At 54.9% G+C, this 18,019-nt stretch overlaps 2 protein-coding genes across 8 annotated transcripts in view; one reads left to right on the top strand and one right to left on the bottom strand.

The window, feature by feature from the left end:
• Nucleotides 1-2,371, top strand: part of SMG7 (SMG7 nonsense mediated mRNA decay factor) — a 53,947-nt gene extending 51,576 nt beyond the window's left edge. For all 5 annotated transcript variants that reach the window (XM_040609864.1, XM_040609860.1, XM_040609863.1 and 2 more), the window contains one exon: nucleotides 223-2,371. In XM_040609864.1, the coding sequence (XP_040465798.1) occupies nucleotides 223-336 (114 nt within the window). In that variant the 3' untranslated portion in view covers nucleotides 337-2,371. The remainder of the gene's footprint in view (nucleotides 1-222) is intronic.
• A 1,305-nt stretch (nucleotides 2,372-3,676) lies between these two features.
• On the bottom strand, nucleotides 3,677-16,129 carry NCF2 (neutrophil cytosolic factor 2). Of its 3 annotated transcripts, none has more exons than XM_040609866.1 (15): nucleotides 14,018-16,125; nucleotides 13,442-13,524; nucleotides 13,026-13,134; nucleotides 12,700-12,834; nucleotides 12,232-12,339; nucleotides 11,163-11,222; nucleotides 9,955-9,998; nucleotides 9,603-9,744; nucleotides 9,033-9,320; nucleotides 8,825-8,903; nucleotides 7,145-7,188; nucleotides 6,457-6,608; nucleotides 6,269-6,380; nucleotides 6,019-6,181; nucleotides 3,677-3,914 (listed from the first exon to the last, which is right to left on the bottom strand). In XM_040609866.1, the coding sequence occupies exons 1-15, from the start codon at nucleotides 14,189-14,191 to the stop codon at nucleotides 3,817-3,819; spliced, it is 1,791 nt and encodes a 596-aa protein (XP_040465800.1). In that variant the 5' UTR covers nucleotides 14,192-16,125; the 3' UTR covers nucleotides 3,677-3,816. The 3 variants fall into 3 exon arrangements, with proteins under 3 accessions (XP_040465800.1, XP_040465802.1, XP_040465801.1); XM_040609868.1 differs by having other exon boundaries at nucleotides 9,258-9,320; nucleotides 14,018-16,111; XM_040609867.1 differs by lacking the exon at nucleotides 12,232-12,339 and having other exon boundaries at nucleotides 14,018-16,129.
• Between the last annotated feature and the right edge of the window lie 1,890 nt (nucleotides 16,130-18,019).

Here is an 18,019-nt window from a genome sequence, read left to right as displayed (position 1 = left end):
AATGTGGGATGAATTTTTATGGTAATGAGGATTCTGGAGGAAGATAAGCTTCTTCCAGGGAGCCCCTTTTTAGAAGGCCTTCTTTGAAGTCTGGATAACTTTCATGATAAGCCAGGTATGAGTGATAAAGAGAAGAGGGAGAATACAGAAAACTGCTTTCTCACCTGAAAGAGCAGGGCTCTCTAACGCAAGGAGGTGCTAGTGTTGGCTGTTTGTTTTTAGTCCATCTGGTCCAGTTCCATGATGCACCCTGGACCCTCAGCCCTGGAGCAGCTGTTAATGCAGCAGAAGCAGAAGCAGCAACGTGGACAAGGTGCCATGAACCCGCCGCATTGAGACAGAGGTGGCAACCCTTGCAAACGAAGGCTCCATAAACCATGGCATGTTGGGTTTGCAGGACTGGCCCACACAGTCCTGTGCAGGTGGCAGCCCTCTCTTCTGTTCCTTGCTGTCAGGAGGGCGTAAGTGCTCCACCGACCCACTGAGTGTGCACAAAACGTCTGCAGTGCAAGAAAACATCATCAGGAACTCTCCATCCCTGGGCTCTCTGGAGGGAGAGAGGAACTGCTGTTTGTCTCACTCAGTGACCCGATATCACCGCCTCTCACCTTCTCCATCGTGCATGTCCCCAGCCACATGGGAAGTAAAAGCTGAGAATGAAGGGCAGATGGGAGAAGCCAATGAGAACTTCTCAATCCTTTTCCTCTCTTTGGGGAGATAAAATAGGAATCCATTAATGATTGCTTTGCTGACTGAGAATGTAGTTGAAATTACTCCTAAACATCTTTATTACTATCTCAGTAGTAAGATCACACTGAATTCTTCCGTACACAGACGTGCTTCGTAGTCAGTGTGTAGCAATGAAAGCCCCAGTTGCTGCTCCAGTCAGAGGTGGTGGGTGGCGAGGTGGGGCTCTATCTCCTGGGGTAACGAAGGAGTTTCATGAAGGAGAGTCTGGCACTTGACACCACTTCACCTTTCACCCAAAGGCTTTGGCCAGCCCGTGGGTGGGTTAGAGACTCCAGCATGAAATGCCGCCCTCTCAGTAGGTGTTTGAGCTATAAATGGTGACGTGGGGCATCGCAGCACTCTGCTGGACAAGCAAGTTAACTGCTATGGGGTTTTAAATTAATGTTTGATTCCTGTACATTTTACTGTAGCATAGTGGCTAGCCCCACAAAGGGCAGGCTAGTCTGTGCATTCACAGCCTGACTCATTTTAATAGGTAGGTAGAAAGCTTTCAATGGTTTTTGGGTTTTATTTTTATTTTTTCTTTCTCTCTCCATCCTCCCATCTTTGCTGGATGCTAGTAGTTTCATTACCAACGTGCGACATCTCGCAGAAAATAATCAGGGGTCCAGCAGGGCTGGGTAAAGCCGACAGTCAGCCTGGACAGTGTGGAGTGTTTGCAGCCCCACAGGCACACATCAGCTCTGCAGAAACCCGTCCCTCCGCGCTCCCCGCCCCCAGCTGCAGCCCCAAACTTTCAGTTGCGGAATGAAATTCAAGGCACCCGTGGACACACATGTGTAACACACGGAAGAAAGCATAGTGCTGTTCATATGTGAAAAGGTGCAGAAGGGAAAAGGAAAACATTTTATTTGCTATTTATTAGAGGGAAGGAAGACTGGAAGCTTCGTTAAAGAGAAGGACAGCGTTTTTGTTAGGTTTCCCAGGGAAGTTACGGAAACAATCTCAATGTCCGTTTGCTGTGTTTAGCAGTAGGGGTTTGTGTGACGATTCAGGATCTCTGAGCTGGAAGTCAGCTGCAGAGCAAAGCACATGCAGGAGCCGAAGTGACGCTGGAGTCTGAGCAGCCCCAAAGAATACAAAAAGGGAAGACGGAGGAGACACGATACCCCTCCGGGGGTATGAGCAGCTCCCCCACGATCTCCACCTTAGCAGCATCACTGTTCTTTGTTGCATTTCGAAGCTGTATTTCCTTTAAAAAAGTCCAAAAAGTGAAATTCCCACTCAGTGGTAATACAAACCAAACCCCTCTGTACTTCCCTCCAGCCCTCCCGGTTTGTGTATCGAGCTGTGCACCCAGGCAGCTGCGACATTCCAGTGTTTGAACCTTCAGTCACTGACTCTTGCACCCTAGACGAGCTAACCAGGTTCACCATCTCACTCCCGGCAGTGCCAGGGTCCCAGCTGCACGTTCCACTTGTGCATGAGCATCTGGCCTCGGGAATGCATCCGACTTGGCTGGGATTCCCGTCCTGCCCTCCGGTGCCTGGGGGAGCAAGGGGAGGGGCCCCCAACAGAAACTGGTTTGTGTCGTAAGCTTTTTTTGTGTTTTTTGTCTGTCTGTGCAAGAACTGCAGCTGCTGAAATCAGCTTTGCCTTTAATTAAACCATGTTCTCTCCATCCAGGTCTGTGTGTAGTGTTTATTTCCCGTGTAACTTGGCTACAGGCTTTTAAAAATGCGTGATTTTTCTGGAGAAGTTAGAAGGTTTGAAGTTGAATTTTTATTTTTATTTTTTTATTATTTGGGTCTGTCTAAAAGAGAACTAAATAAATCGCAGAGATTCTGTCATGGGCTCAGTGCAGATAATTGGATCGTGATTTTGTGCTGTCTGTGTGCAGTGTGTTTTACATGCCAAACCAAAAATCTGGGGCGGGAGTAGCTTGCAAAGCTGCTCTTCAGTTGCAGACTGAACCCAGTAGAGCACACGTGGTGGGAGCTGGATGACACAGATCCTTCTGCTGTTTGACTCGCCTGCAAATTGGGGTGTTGCTCGTTTGCAGCCAGGTTTTAAACAGCATATTTTCAAATGTGTCAAAGAAGACCACGGAGATGTTCTGGTTTTGGAATGGCAGGCGTTCATTGTATCCAGGCTAGTTTTCAGAATAAGTTCCTTTTAAAAAATAAAAACGGTATTTAGGTTATTGGGACAGTGGGGTTGTGCAGAACTCGCGTGATGGGATCTGAAGTGGGGAAACTGCTGCTCTTGGCACCTTGGAAGCAAAACGCTCCCAGCGCTGCAGGTGGCTGGCTGTAGCTACAGGTTGCGTGGCGTGAGGACGCAGCAGGGTAGGTAATTGTAAAATGCCAGAAGGACCAGCTGTCAGTGGCCAGGGGTACGGTGAAAGCAGTGCCAAGGGCGGAGAGGGGCAAACCCGTGGGGTAAGGAAGAGGGCAGCACAGTTGTGTGGGCTTTTATAAAGGGGACAACTTCGCTGCTGCGTGACCTGCTGAGATTCCAGGCAGTGCCTTTCTGAGCTGCTGTTCTGGCTGCTGAGAAAAAGCTTTGAGATCCAGCTCCCAATGGGGCAAAGAATATATATATTTGTATTGCCGAGGGGTTCAAAAGTCACCGGGATTTTGAAGTGAATTATTAACCGGAGCAGGGCGAGGCTGCGTGGTATCTCTTAAGCTCTTGGGGTTGGCAGTAGCGTTTTAAGGAAGCAAATGCTGTTCAGCCTTTCCTGCTCTATAGCTTCTGGGCAGGGCTGTGAATTCAGGTGGCGCTGCCATCCCGTGGGTTTTCCCAGCTGCTGGCAGGTGTGTTTAAAAGCTTTGTCAAGGGTAGGGCAGGTGGGACGAAGCAAGTCTCTAGACAAGCATGGGTTGTATGGGTTTTAGGATTGAATATTCTGAACAGGAAGACAGTTAGCAAGTTCTTAATAAGTACGTGTTTTAGAGAACAATGCAAAAGGTAAAAAAACCCCGAACACTGAAGCTTTTAATACAAGTAGCAATAATATTTAAAGTTCATTTTCAGATGCGGTGATGAATATGGAAATTTCTTAATCGTAGCAGTTGAATTCTTAATTTCTTTCCACATCCACAACTTTAAGCGGCACTGAAATCACATCTCCAGGTCTTTAGTGTTAGACTTTTGAACGAAGGCGGATGGGAAGATGCCTATTTTCCCATTGCACTGGCCTTCTAACCAGTCTTCGTTCACTGGAAGATAGAATAGACACAATTTTTGTCACCCTAGGGATACACAGGAGCATAATAACAGTCATGTGCTGCAGACAGAAGATCACCGTTCTAAGGTTTTCTGCTGATGAAGCTTTTAGCCCAGTGGAGAGAGGAACGTGGAAGAAAGGGGCTGAGGAGGAACAAGGTAGAGATCAAAGTTGTAAGGTAAGAAAGAATGCGCTGCCAAATGAGGGTGGGGAAAGTAGATCAAACTAGAGACAGAGGGGCATAGAAACTGCCTTGAATAGAAGACAAATGGAAACAAAGTGAGTGTGAAGAGCAAGGAAATGATCTGAGACCTTGGGTGTCCTCTTCAAGATGCCAACTAAAATGTATTTTCACCTGCTATTCCATGTTCCTATCAAGAAAAAAAAAAAAAAAAGCCCAAAAGTCTCTGCTACCCTGGGTTGAGTAAAGCTTAGGAGCTCTGAAAACTTGCTGTGGGGGAACTAAATGAGGTGAGAAACAACTTTTTAATGGTAATTACTTAGCTGAGCTGTGAAGTGGAGAGTAGGATTTTGGGGTCGGGGGTTGGGGGGTGTCATCCATGTTGTGTGGAGCAAAACTTCCCCGCACAGTGGTGGAGAGGGGACTGTGATGGCTGTTGTACTGCTGCTGCAGTGTGCGAGCCAGCACAAATCAGTGATAGAGCTTCATACAGCCAGGTATTGTAGGGTTTTTGCCTTTAAAACTGTTCCTGATGCCTTGATTTCACTCAGAGGCTCAGCTGAGGAGGGAAGCGGATGCCCCGTCACAAGGTCTGTGTGCAGCTCTTCGCCTGATGCGGGCTCACCGGCAGCTTCTGCTGAAGCACAGTAACTTTGTCCTCCCCTCCTGCGCAGGCTTGAAAGGATCCAGCTCTAAACCATGTACTGGATCTTGCTGACATTTAGTCTGTTTTCAAGCCTCCGATCTCATAGAAGCACTTACAACTTAATATTGAAGAGGACTGAGCTGATGGAAGGTGGTGCCCTTCCCTTACAGAGAAAACCAGCCGGGTAAAGGTGCCAGGTGAGAGCAGTAATAGTGTCCAACAGACTGTGATCAGTAAGCTTAAACACAGCTCGAGTGAAACTCTCCCGTCTTGAAAGCATTTGGGGAAGGGGATGGCAGAAACAGGGGCGTGATGAAAATACGTTGGAAGAAGCGTATGTGCCGCTGCCACTGGGGCGGGAGGCGGGTGGCGGAGGCGGGTGGCGGAGCCGGAGGAGCTGTGCTGCTGCAGCGCGAGGCAGTTGCTGTGGAGGGAGGCCCTGGAAAGCAATCCTGCGGGCTGGGGGTCCCGCTGGGCTCGCGGCTCCGCGGAACGGGCTGCTGAGCCGAAAAGCCTGTCCTTCCTCAGGAGCACGCAGAGCAGAGGCTTGGGTGGCAAACTGCGGCTTGCAGGAGAGGCTTGGTGTCGGTGAAGGCTGCCTGAGCCAGGCTGTTGCTCTGCAGGTCCCCAGCATGACAGGGTCTGCTTCAGGGGACGGGAGGGGGCAGGGGAAGGGCTCAAAGTCCCTAGTGAAGCCTGTGGGCTCCACTGAAGGAAGCGCCTCCAGCATCTGACCAAATCCCTGAGAGTTTTTGGCCTCACCAGCAGAGCTCAGAGGCCTGGAGCCCCTCTCCTATGGGGACAGGCTGGAAGAGTTGGGGCTGTTCAGCCTGGAGAACAGAAGGCTCCGAGGAGACCTTACAGCAGCCTGCCAGTGCCCGAAGGGGCCAACAGGAAATCTGGAGAGGGTGGTAGGACAAGGGACAACGGTTTTAAACAGAGTAGATTTAGATGAGCTATTAGGAAGAAATTCTTTACTGTGAAGGTGGTGAGACAGTGGAGCAGGTTGCCCAGAGAAGCCACGGATGCCCCACATGGGTTGGATGGGGCTTGGAGCAACCTGGTCTAGTGACAGATGTCCCTGCCCACAGCAGGGAGGTTGGAACTAGATGATCCTTGAGGTCCCTCCCAACCCAAACTGTTCTTTGATGATACTGTGATGGGAACCCTGAGCAGCTGCTGCTGCAGGCACTTGGCATCTCAGGGTCAGACCCCCACTCTCCCCAGAGCTGGGAGGTCCCTCCCCTGCTGCAGAAGCAGCACCATTACCTTTGGATAAAACAAGTATCACGTCTCCTGCCTGGAACTCCAGGTCTTCAGGTTGGGTGGCTTCGTAATTGTACTGCGCTACCACTTGGGTTGGTCCAGTCTCCTCCGGCGTCGCCTCCTGCGGGGACTCCTCTGGTTTGCTGTCTGGTATGAACCCCTCTCCCTAGGGCAGGAGATCCGTTGGTAAGGACGCCTTGCGGCTGCTTTTTCTTTGTATCAGGGTAAGGGAGACAAGCTAGCTGTCACCGACCTCCGTGATATCGCACCAGACTGTCAGACAGTTGTCCTTGCTCTGGCTCCAAGCTGCCTCCAGGTTCTCCGCGCTCAGAATCACGAGCGCCTGGCTCTCCGCAGGCCTGTACCTGGGGTGCAGGGGTGCAGGGTGAGGGGGGAGCCCCGAGAACGTGCTCTGGCTCCCTGCGGTGGGCACTGCCTCACCTCAGCTGGGTGTGCTCGGGCTGGAGCTCCAGTTTCTCACAAACCATGTCCAGGAGCTCCGTGTAGGAAGCACCTGGCTTGACCTGCAGGGCCACCGTGTATTTATAATGCACCTTGAGGACATGGGGGCTGGAGATGGCCGCTTCGGCCTCCTGCGGACGATAAAAGTGGATGTCAGAGCTGACGTGGCTTGGTGAGGGCAGGGAGAGGGACTGGGACGTGGAAACTGCAGTTGTCTGAGCCAGATCTGAGCTTCAGGGCATCAGCTGGCTGCTGGCCAGGGAGGCATCTCTGCTAGCCCATGCTGCCCGTGGGGCAGGCCAGCAGTTGTGCCACCCCAGCCATGGGTGTGCGGCTCCTTGGCTTTTTAGGGAGCGTGGTAACAGATTAGGCACGTGGCAACCAAACTGTGGCTTTTGGGTGACCAAATTTGAGGTCTGTCCACCCTCCAACCTCCTTTTTGGGAGGAGAACTCCCAAAAAGCAGCCCTGGCCACCTGGTTGGGTCCTGATGACCTGCTGGCCCCTAACCCTGTTGTTATGTTTTGGGGAAGCTCCTGACTGATGAAATCCTGAACCATTTCCAGGGCTGCAGCACCTGCCAGGCATGCCACAGACCTTTCAGCGTGCAAGAAATGCAACTTGGTGATGCCAACGGGACCTCTGGGTCTGCGTTTGTAAGATGTTACCTTTGCTGCATCTCTTGGCTGTGTGGCAGTAGCAGGAGCATAGTCTGTGGGAGGAAGAAAGAGGTGGCTCAGCAAGTGGGACAGGGTAAACATTGCTGCTAAAGACGCGTTCAGATCTCCTGCAGCCTCTCTCCCATCTGTGGACACCAGCCACCTCTGGAGCCAGCAGTGGTCCCTCGAATTGATGCAGCATCAGCTGTGGTGCAGCTTATCTGTAAGATTTAAATACAACCACCAAGCAGAGGTCTGGGCTCTGCACCTTCCCTCTTAGAGGGATGGGAGCTTTAGGGGTGGGGTGTCTTTCCTGGGTGGATTTAATACAGAAATAAACGTCAGCTGCTGGTTTTAGTGTCTTTGCTCTTCTGATCTCCCTAGGTCCACACCAAAAGCCGGAGGCAATCCCTGTCCTTCACCGGGGTCATAAAGCCAAATTCAGACCTCCAGGTAGGGTGGTTCACGCAGGTGTGTTGAAGTCCCCTCAGAAGGATCTGCCCTGCGTTTGGTCAGTACTTTGACACGACTGTGCTCGTTGTGGGTTGAATGTGGTCCCACTGCTCGATCTGTGATGGCTTTTGATGCCATGAAGATGCTCTTTGAGGTTGTTGGGTCCCTGAGCTCTTTGCCCTGCACTGCTGTGAGCCACAGCCATCTTCTGTATCACCTTGGCCACTGGACAGCCTATAAGGCTACTCCGCTTGGGACGCGAGCCCTGCCCCGTGGTTAGCAGTCTTTTGGGCCACCTTTCCCCACCACCAACTGGCTCAGGCCCACCTCAGACCAAGGGCCTTGGCAGTTGGTTGGCTCCTGTTCCTATTTTTCTTGGCCGGTTGACCATCGATAGCCAGAATGAACGGCAGCAGGTGAACCTCTGTGTGGCACGCTCTGCGCAGTGGGGTTTTCTACCCCAAATGGGGTTCTCCTACAGCAGCGTGGAGCTCACGTCTCAGCTGCAGGCTCCTACCTCCGAGTGCCATGGGATGTTTTCTAGAGAGGTCAACTGACGGTGCTTTCTCCCAGCTCTTCAGCTCAGCTCACGTTCCTGTGACCCGCGTGCCCCTCAGCTTTAAACAGCAATTTTGGCCCATGCATCTGAGCACTCGTGTGGCAGCGTGGGTGCAGGTGGCAGAGCCTTGTTTCAGCTTTCCAGTATCCTGAACCAGCTGTGCTGGGAGCAAGGTGGTGGCCCTGGTGCTCGCATCCCTGCCCCAGGCCTGCGATGTGGGGCGCCGGGTAGCACCGGCCAGGAATCCCCTTCCCAGGGCAACCACAGCCCCTTCAAACCCAGCCCAGCTCGCGGCAGCACCCTGCTCTCGGGGAAGCCCGCAAGGAGCCTTCTACTCCGGGGCTTGGACAAGCTGGGTCACTTGCCTTGATCCTGTCCCCGGGGCCTTTTTGCCATTAGTCTCTGTGCTGATTGAGAGCACGGAGCGACCTGCTTTCCTCAGGGACCCACGTGCTCTATTTCACTCCGTCCTCAGCACTGCACCTGCCATCTCCGCCTCCTGCTTTAATGGCTCCCCGTCCTTGACCGCAGATGGGTCCGAGAATGAGATGGAGATGAGCTGTAGGCCTGGTCTCAAAGCGCGAGGACGCCGTGCCGAGGAAGCCATCCCAAACCTGCTGCCAGGGGGGGTCACCCCTAAGCCCCCCCCCCGGTCCCTTCAGCGCCCTGCCACTGACCTGGTGCTGGCCGCCGCGGCTTCTCTGGAGCGGTGGAGCTGGGTGACTCCGGGATCTCGGCTTCCAGAGGGATTTCCTCCTGTGCCAGATGGGAAGAAGGTAGTGCTGCCAATCCCACCCTTCCTCAGGGAGCTGGGGTGCTGCTGCCTTGGGGTGCTCCCCCCCGCCCCCCCGCTATTTTCCCAAGGTTTGTTTTGCTACCCCTTACCTCCCAGCATTGCCAGCCACCACCCTGGTGGCCATCAACGCACCAGGTTTTGCAGTTCTCTGAGCTCACGTTAAGGTGACCATGAGCCAGAAGAACCAACCCCAGCATTACGAGGGGGAGGGAGTTGCAAGTATGGGTCCTGCTGGAAGGTCCAGAATAGGTGGTGGGTGAAGGTGTGGGGTTCTGCCCTCCCTGGGACCAGCGTCTCCTCCTGGGCGGCCTCACCTGGATATGCAGCTTGTTCTGGAGCTCCACCGGCTCGAGGTAGTTGCAGGGAACGATCCCTTTCTGTGGGGGAATTAAAGCCCGGTGGTGACTGCTTGGCGAGGAGGCAGCGCGCTGCTGGGCTTGTCCTTGCCCTGCACCTGGGGGAGCCTGAGGCTCCAAGGTGGGGTGCTGCAGGTTGGGTGGCTTTCACTGAACCCTGTGGCCTAAGCCAGGGCGGGCTTATAATCAGAATAATCAGAAACTCATTTAGCTGTCAGCACGACCTTGCCACGCAAGTCCTCTGCAGAACCTCACGGTGTCTGCCCCATCGTTCGCGCCCTCCTGCCACGCGCGCCCCGGTACCTTTCCGTTGAACATCACCGTAGCCCAGTTGTCCTTCTCTTTCTTCAGGACAAAGACGATGTTTCCCGGCAGGACTTGCAGCTCCTCGGTGGTCTCGGGGATGAACTCGTACAGGACACGGTGGGGCTGCCCTTTGAGGGCCCTGGGTGCGGGAGCAGGCGGCTCAGGAAGGCGGGCGGTGTTGGTTTACTTTGTAGGGGGAACCCAGAGCTCTGCCTCCTTGTTGCTGTGATCCATTCCCCGTCCCCCCTGAGTCTCGGGTGCCGGCTGGATGCTCAGCTGCGGTGGTGCAGGAGGGGGCTGCACCTGGCTGCCTGCCTTAGCAGCACCATCCATACTTCATCCAACTTACCTGAGGATTTCGGGGGTCTTGGGTCTGGGTGGAGGACCAGAGGCCTGCCAGCAAGAAGACAAAAAGAAAACTGTTGTTAATCTGGAGAGGTTTGGTTGCTTTGCAGAAGTGTCCTGCAGCTTCTACCACACCTGCCGTCATCCCTGCACGGTTCCTCCCTCCCCGTGCTGGTGTCAGGCTGGGTGATTTGAACCTAAGGGGGGGTCTTGCTGCTTTGCAGCTGGCTGCGGCAGGTTTTCAGCTCTGCCGCCCTGCCCCATAAAGGAGCTGTCTTCAGAGCTGCGGGGAATGTCACTGGCTCCGCTCCTTTCAAGGAGCAGTTCCCAAATTCTTCCACCTGCAGTTGGTTTTCAGACGCACAATCCTGTTTTGGCTCGTGGCTTCGGTTTCAGCTCACAGAGGGCTGACGTCAGGGATCAGAGATCAGCTGGGTTCAGCTACGTTGTCCTTCCCCGTACCTTTCCATTACCGTGCTTGTCAAATCCCCTGCTACCGTCCTAGTGCTTTACAGTCTCTCTTGCCTAAGTAATTTAAGGTCTCTGGAGGCTTTTATCAACGCTCCGAAGAAGCTGCTTGAACAGGCCTGACTCCTGTAGCGAGGTGTCAGTGCTTGGCTGCATCGAGAAGAGCGTATTTTATCTGGTGTAACGGTGCTGTAGGCTGCAGTGGCTGTGCTGCACCTCATCCTCTCAAAAAGCCCCTATTAAAAACTCCCAGGCATCGTTGGAGATGGGAAGGTGCTGCCACATCATCAGGAAAACGGCACGGGAAATGCAAAGGGCTCTGGGAGCTGGGGGGGTGATGAAGAGCGAAAGCAGAACTGCTCGTTTCTCCACTCAAGCTTGGAGAGATGAACCCTCGTGAATGTGACAGAGGCTGTGAGACAGCTCCCTGCCACCAGTCACCCGCAGCCCTTGCGGGGGTGGGGGATGTGCCATCAGGCCACCGCTTCCCTTCTGGGGGAACCCGCGTGACCTCAGCCACAGATGTCGCTGGGTTTGGGCTGCGCTTTCTGACGACAGAGCGAGCAGCTGAGGTGTGGGGGCAGCATCCGCCGCCCCCCACGGCAGTAGCAGAAAGCTCACGGTGGTGATGCTGCTGTTCGGTACCCACTGTAGGCCAGAGCCCTGGGCAAGCTGCGGGATGGTACCCATCCCCACATCCTCCTGAGCTGTCACCAAGGATGCTGCTCACTGGTGGTGCCTTACCTGTGGTTGGAGTGGAGCAAATCCTGAAAAATTGTCCTTGTCCACCACAGAGGCCACCACCTAGAGCCAAAGACAGACAGGTAGTGACAGGTGACTAGTAGATCCTTCTTAGGCCTCTGATGTCCCTTCTCCTCCTTTGCTGTTTGCCAAGCCAAGTTCCTCAGAAGGCTTCAGGTCCAAGAAGGGCTGTGGTGTCAGGCTAAGCATCTTTGACTGCAGGCTGGGTGCTGCTGGCACCAAAACTCCCCCCTCAGCTGTGGTAAGTTCTCAGCTCTTGGCCTCGCTGTTACCGTGGTTAGAGGTGTTATAACCCAGGTTCCCCTTTATGTTTTAATCCCCCATGTTGAAGGGAGCCAAAGCGCCCAGCTCAAGCCCTTACCTCCTATAGGTGACTTTAGACATAATTTAGCCGTTTCATAAACGTTTGTGTGCATGTTTCTGGGGTGCCCCTGGCACCCAAGGAGCTGGTTGGCTCTCAGTCGTCCAGTTCCCCAGTGCCTGCACAGCCAGTGGTCCCTTTTCCAGGGGGCACTGCATCCCGGGGCCTGAGCCCCAGGGCGGTATCCCAGTGCCTGGATGTTGCACCCTCATGGGAAAAAAAGCTTTCTCACTTATCTGAGCTAAAAAGCTTCTTTCAAATGGAGCAGGGAAAGAACTGGAGGTTGGTTGTGGGTGATAGATGTTAAATAGCTTCTTCTGTGACCCCTGCCCCCCCCCCCCCCCAAAAAAAAAATATCTTGGCTCAAGTTGAAGCTCCAGTGGGACCTTAGTACCTTGCTGACTGACTGTCCCTCAGGTCTTGCTAAGGAGAGAAGCTGAAAATAGGCCATGCTCTGCAGAAACGTGCTTTTAGGTCCTCTCTCCTTGCAGAGTCCCTGTTCCCCACCAGATCCCTCCATGCCATCTCTCCCTCCATGCCCTGAGGCATGGACCAGCTCCTTGTATCTCTGGATAGATGTCTCTCCCACTGGGCAGCAGGTAGCAGCTCAGAGGGGTGGTGAGAAGGATTGTCAGCAGCTCTCCTCAGCCCGCAGGCTTGGCCCAAATAAATAAGATATTTCTTTTTTACCATAGCCTTTCCCAGGTAGTCCTTCTTCTCCAGCTGAGCCACTTGCTTTTCGTTTGGTCTAAACAGCTTCCCCACGGGAATGGCCACCAGCTCACAGAGCTTCTGCTTCTGTAGCACAGAGAGGTCATAGCTCTTCAGAGGTGAGAGCAGGGACTGCTTCATGTCCCCTTCCTTCTACCTCTGGGGTTAAGGTCTTGCTCCATGAAGTCCACCACCACCACAACAGCCCAACCCCAGCCCTGGCACGGTCCTTTTAACCTGGTCTTCCCATCCCTGTCTCCCCAGTGACCCAGAGCTCATCTCACCAGCTCATGTCTCACCACAACATCCACGTCTGCTGCGTCTTTCTCCTGCTCTGCTAAAGCCGTAGGTAAAAGGTGGGGGTTCCATCCCTGGGGTTTTTCTCCCTCCTCCCTGTGGGGCTGCTGCGAGCGAGCACAGTGGCTGTGAGACCCGCTCCCCCCTTACCAGGATGGCTTCCATTGCCCTGTCGATCTTGTTGTGCTGGGGCTCGCTCTTCATGCTCATGGCCAGTGTCAGGTGCTCCTCAGCTTTCTTCCAGTCCTCCATCGCGGCGTACACCAGCGCGATGTTGTAGAGTATCTGCCAGAGGGATGAGAGCAAGGGACCGAGCTCTCGGAGCAGCCGGACCATTGCCAAGAGGGTAGTGGCGCTGCGCCAGCTTGCTTGCTTTTTTGTAAGGCGCAAGGAGAGGTCGGCTGTCTTCTCCTTAGCTGTCCTGAGCTGGTGAACAGACCGTTGGGATCAAAACTGCCAGTTAAAGTCTTTCTCACCTCACAGGCAAAGAGCCTGTACCGCAGCCCCAGGATCTTGTAGTCGATGAGCTGGTTGCCTCGCAGCTGGGCCAGCGCCTCTTTGAAATCCTCAATGGCCTTTTCATGGCTGGGGAGCAGAGGACAAGGGCGTCACCACCTCGTGGTGGCAATCTGCCTGCTTCTTTGTCCTTACTTGGGTGAGTTTAGTTGTGTCTCTCATATCTCTTGCAGTGTTTTTAGACACCCCAGGGGGAGGAGAGATGCTCCAAGGCTGGCATCAATCCCAAGACCGCTCTGCTGATGCACAGGAGCCTGTTCTGCCTTGAGAGGTGGTGGTTTGGCCCCTGGGGTACCAGCCTGCCTGGGGCCATCCTCAGCTGGAGGCTGGCAGCTCCACAAGCGGCCAAAATGAAACTTTAAACCCTTCCACTCACTTCTGCCTCCGGTAAAACACGGTCCCCCGCTGGAAATAAGCCACTGCCAGGTGCTTGTCGCAGCCGATGCTCTGGGTGAATGCCTGCACAGAGGTAGGAGTGGGGGAAAAAGGGGATAAAAAACTTTAAAAAAACTGAGGACACAGAGCAATTCTACCTGTTCTGCTTTAGCCAAGTGGCCTAAGCTGGGCTCTGTGGGCCACGTTTCCTTGCAGTGCTGGGATCTGGGTGGTGCAACCTGTACCAGGCTCCTAATTTTTTTGAGCTGGAACCATCTGCCACTGCTCGCTTGGCAGCTTAGTGCCTCTGTGGTCGCCTCTCCGGGAGAGGGAGGGCGAGCGGCAAGCTGTGCGCCTCTGCTGCTGCTTCACCTCTGCTTCACGGGGGAAACGGGCTCAGCAGGACCAGCCCAGGGGCGATACGCTTCATCCCAGCTTTAAAAGGCCCTGAGTCCTTCCCTCAGATCATGGCCCCTAATCCCTCCCTTCCCTGTGGCGTCCATCGGGCTGGCAGGTCCGCGAGCAAACCCGCCGGTGCCCGCGAGCGGTAGTAGCGACCGTAAGGGCTGTACCTTACCTCCTCCGCCTCGACCAGCTTCCCCAGGACAAGGTGGATGCAGCCGATGTTAAAGCAGATTTTGGCAGGGGGGTTCTGGACGGCCATGAAGGCATCCAGGGCCGCCTGCCAGTCCTTGCCATCCGCCGCGCACACCCCTTCTTGCCACAGCTGGATCGTCTTCACCAGGGACATGGTGCGGCGGGAGAGGGGCGGGGGGTTCCCGGCCTCGTCGTGGGTGTTGCCCCTCTCCTCGTCCTTCCTTGCGGTGCTGCTCAGCTTCTCTGTAGCTCCCTTCTGCTCGTACTTCTGCCTTCGCTGCTGCTCGTGTCGCAAACGGGGCAGGAAGTGTCCTCACGCCGCGGGATGGGGAAGTGGCCAGGGGCCACCTCTGCCGCCACGGAGCGTCTGCTGCGCTGCCACGGGTGGCATGCAGCCACTTCTCACCCCCTCGGGTTTTGCCTCTTTGGGTTTTTCAAGAAAAGCCGAGGATTTCGTCAGCTGGGGGGTTGGCCAGGTCACGCTGAGGCTTGCAAAGCCACAGGGGGAGCGGTGCTGCTGAGCCCCCCGTGCCCTCCCAGCGCGCTCCTTGGTGGAGGCCATTGCTGAATGGTTCCTGCAGGCACCTCCTGCCCGCCCAAGCAGGAGGGCAAAGCGCAGCCCAAGGCCCAGCCTGGGGGACCTTTTGGTCCTGCCCACCTCCCAGTGAGGAGCTCTGGTGCTGGGGGTGCGCAGAGATGCCTGAGTTTGGGGCTGCTGGGGGCAGTGGCCGTGCTGCGCTGAGCCCCCAGTGGTGGTAACTCACTCGGTCCAACGTCTTCTGGCCAGTGACCGCAGGGCTCCGACCTGCCGACTCAGAAGGTCTGGAGCTGGGTGCTCCACGCATGGTTTCCAAGTAGTTTTGGAAGTACTTTGCCTCTGTCGCACCTACCAGCGATGCGATGTGTATTTTGGGAGAGCTAAAAATAGCAAGACTTTGCCCTCGTGTGTTTGCTGGCACTTCCCCAGCAAATTGCATAATGTGAGGAGCCTGGAGGAGGCTTTTGTTCGTCTGACTCCCGCTCAGAAAGAAGCCCGAGGTGCTGAGCAGCAAGGACTTGGGTTCTAAGCAAAAGTAGGACCCAGCACATCCCTGAACCTGGGGCTTGCTTTGGTTCCCCAGGTGTAAGCGTGCCCTCAGCATCCCTCTGCGCCCCGCTGGCTCCCGTGGGCTTCCGATGGGAAGGTGGAGGAGACGCTTCGACCTCCAGAAAAGCAGAGGGAAATGCAACCAGCTGAAGTGATGCTAAAGGAGGGGGCTGAGGATAACAACGTGGTGAGTGTGCAAACACCCCTCTGAGATGCCTTGTCTCGTTCCTGTGAGGAGCGGGAGGCCCCATCTAGCAGGAAATGCCTTATTGTAGGGATGATTTTCTGCTCATTTCATTGTCTGAATTGTTGCACTGCTGGGTCAGGTTTATCCCAAAATCAGGACAAGGGGAGCAGGAGGAGGATGCGAGATCACCCCTGTGACAAGTTTTTCTTTTTCTTGCGTTGCACGGCAAGGTGGGATGTGAAAGGTGCGAGCACAGCAGATGTTCACAGCAGCTATCCTCGTCCTCCGTTACTCTTTAACGTAACCTTCAAGCAACCTCAAAGCCACGATAGACTCACGCCTTCTAGTTAGAGGGAGCCTCTTGTTCCCCTTTCTCATACTGAGCTGATTTAGCAGGCGAGCTTGTTTTTTCTACGATAACGTCCAAGAGGAAGTGAGCAACAGGGTGGTGATGCCTCCCGTGGGAGATTCTTGGAATCTGGCACAAAGGCAGGTTACCGAGAGGTGGGTGAGAATTACACAGAGGTGCCCAGAGCCCAACTGGGGTCTGCAGTCAGGCTTGAGTCTGTGTAGCTACAGCATGTGCAAGTTTATCATCATTTCTGGAGAGGAAACCCCAAAAAAAAGACTGATCCGGGCACTAGGAAACATTACAAATGAGGAAAGACCAAGGGGACTGACCTTGTTTGGGAGGAGATCTGTAACGCGGGAGGAGCGGAGGAGGCTGAGCGTGTCCAGCGCCTTCCCTGGAAGCAGCTCCGAGCTCTCTGCACAGGACCCGCGGGGGTTTGGCTCATTGCAGTGGCGGGGAGCGAGGCAGGGGCCCGCGGGAGCTCTTTGGCCAAGCGGTGGATGACCGGGAGCTGGGGGCTCGGGGGGGGGGGCTGCGCTCGGGGCAGCGGGAGCCCAGCAGTTTCTCTCGGCTGTTACAAAAGCAGGATGTGACTGATACGGTGCCATTGCCACACGCTCCGGCCGGAGCTGAAGGCAGCGGTGGGAGGTTTGCAAACGAGCTCAGAAGTGCTGAGCCTTCCTGGCAGAGCTCTGCAGGTGCTGTCGTGTCCCCCGTCCGTCCCCCCCCCCCCAGTAGGTCTGATCGGCATGTGGGGTGTTTTCCATTGAAGGCTTCCTTCTCACAATAGGAAGGGAAATGTGTTTTGCAAAATTGAATCATTTAGGGATTTTTCTTCCTTGCCCACCTTTCTGTGTATTTTTTTTTTTCCTTAGAAACCTGTTATGCCATATTGCTCAAAGGATTCAAACGCTCCCCCTGCCTGGGTGGGTGCAAACGGCTGTTCTGCCAGGACGAGCGGGGACAAGAGGGATTTGAGGCCAGGAGCTGAGGACGGCCGCCACCAGCCCCAAGTGCTGCTAGCTGGAGGTGGCGGCTGCGGTGAGCTCCTCGCCGTGGCACAGGCCAGTCCCATCCCTGCGCTTCACTGCTGGTGGTCCTGTTAGTGCGATGCCGGGATTGTGGCTGTGCTGGGAGCACTGGGTGCCCCCCGCTGCGTGCCTGCCGGGATAAGCTCAGGCTCTGCGTCGCCATCGGGGTGGCGGAGTTGGTGCCTGAGGTTTTAATGCTGCTCTGGGCTCGCTTAGCTGGTGACAGCCCCCAGACAGAGCGCTGGGGGCTCGCTCCCCGTTGTGTCTGTGTGGTCCACCACTATGAGCAAGGTGGGATTTGAATAAGTCCATTATTATTTTTTTTTAAAACTAGATTTTACTTTTTACCTCCCCGTCGGTTACCAGAAGAGATGCCTTCCTGCAAACCTCGCGCTGCTGCCCTCACATCGGTGCGTGTCCTTTAGCACGTCCCCGGACACCGATGCAGAAGGTGTATACATTTCGTAAATGTTTCTGAACACACCCCAGGCCAGCCCGAGGGGGCTCTGGAGAACAGGGAGACCCCTCCTCGGGTCGCCTCCGTTTATCTAATGCCACCTAGAGGCAGCTGACCTGCTTTGACATCGTTTTGGAAAGTATTTTTTACTTATCTGGGATTACAGCTTTTTTTTTTTTTTTAATGAGGATTGATTGGTGTCTTCATCAAATCTGGACGACTGGAAGGAAACAGAGAGGCCAACCCCAGCCCGCGGGAGCCCGGTGAGGACGTGCCCAGGCGCGAGGCTGCTGCATGTAGGTATGGTTGGACCCTGGGTCATTTCTGGGTTGCCCCAGCAAGGCTCGGTCCTCCGCGCGCCCGCTGCCTCCCGTTGTGCCTGTGCTCTTTTGAAGCACTTAAACAAGAAAAAGCATCCTAGGAAGGCAGGGAAGGAGGGCACCAAAGGGCTGTGGGTAACCACGCCAGCTCCTGTCTGCACCAAGGCCCCGAGGACACGGGGGCTGTGCAGCGTGGTACCCCATGGGCACCCCAGGGGAGCGGGCAGCAAGGCGAGGCAAGCGGGGTGGCAGAGCTCAGCTGCTCCAGCTACGACGCAGGGATGGCAGCGTGTGGCAGCTGCGGCCGTGCGGGTCTCTTGACTGTCCCGGGGAAAATGAGGGAGGAGGAGGTGGCACAGAAGGGGAAAGAGACTTGTACGGAAGCTGCCTTACTGATTCCCGAGTTGAACGTGGTGCCATCAGGAATACTCTGAGCTGGCTGAAGGCATTAGCTCCCTTTCTGCAAAGCCGTGACTCGGGTAACGAATGTGCAAAGCCCTTCGGATGTTGGTGCCCAGCACCGTTTCTGTATGCTTGGGCTGTTAAGG

The sequence above is a fragment of the Falco naumanni genome, chromosome 11, assembly GCF_017639655.2.
Source record: "Falco naumanni isolate bFalNau1 chromosome 11, bFalNau1.pat, whole genome shotgun sequence".
In the NCBI taxonomy this organism is placed as follows: domain Eukaryota; kingdom Metazoa; phylum Chordata; class Aves; order Falconiformes; family Falconidae; genus Falco; species Falco naumanni.
Note: the sequence above shows the minus strand (reverse complement) of the source record. Positions and strands in the feature narration are given on the sequence as shown.

What these genes read in the sequence shown, in the direction of transcription:
- NCF2 (XM_040609866.1), bottom strand. Translation starts at nt 14,191, where the DNA reads ATGTCCCTGGTGAAGACGATCCAGCTGTGGCAAGAAGGGGTGTGCGCG. An exon ending in CGGTGATGTTCAACGGAAAG is followed by an intron (nt 9,321 to 9,602) that starts GTACCGGGGCGC and finishes ATTCCCCCACAG; the next exon opens with AAAGGGATCGTTCCCTGCAA. An exon ending in TCTGGTGCGATATCACGGAG is followed by an intron (nt 6,182 to 6,268) that starts GTCGGTGACAGC and finishes CTCCTGCCCTAG; the next exon opens with GGAGAGGGGTTCATACCAGA.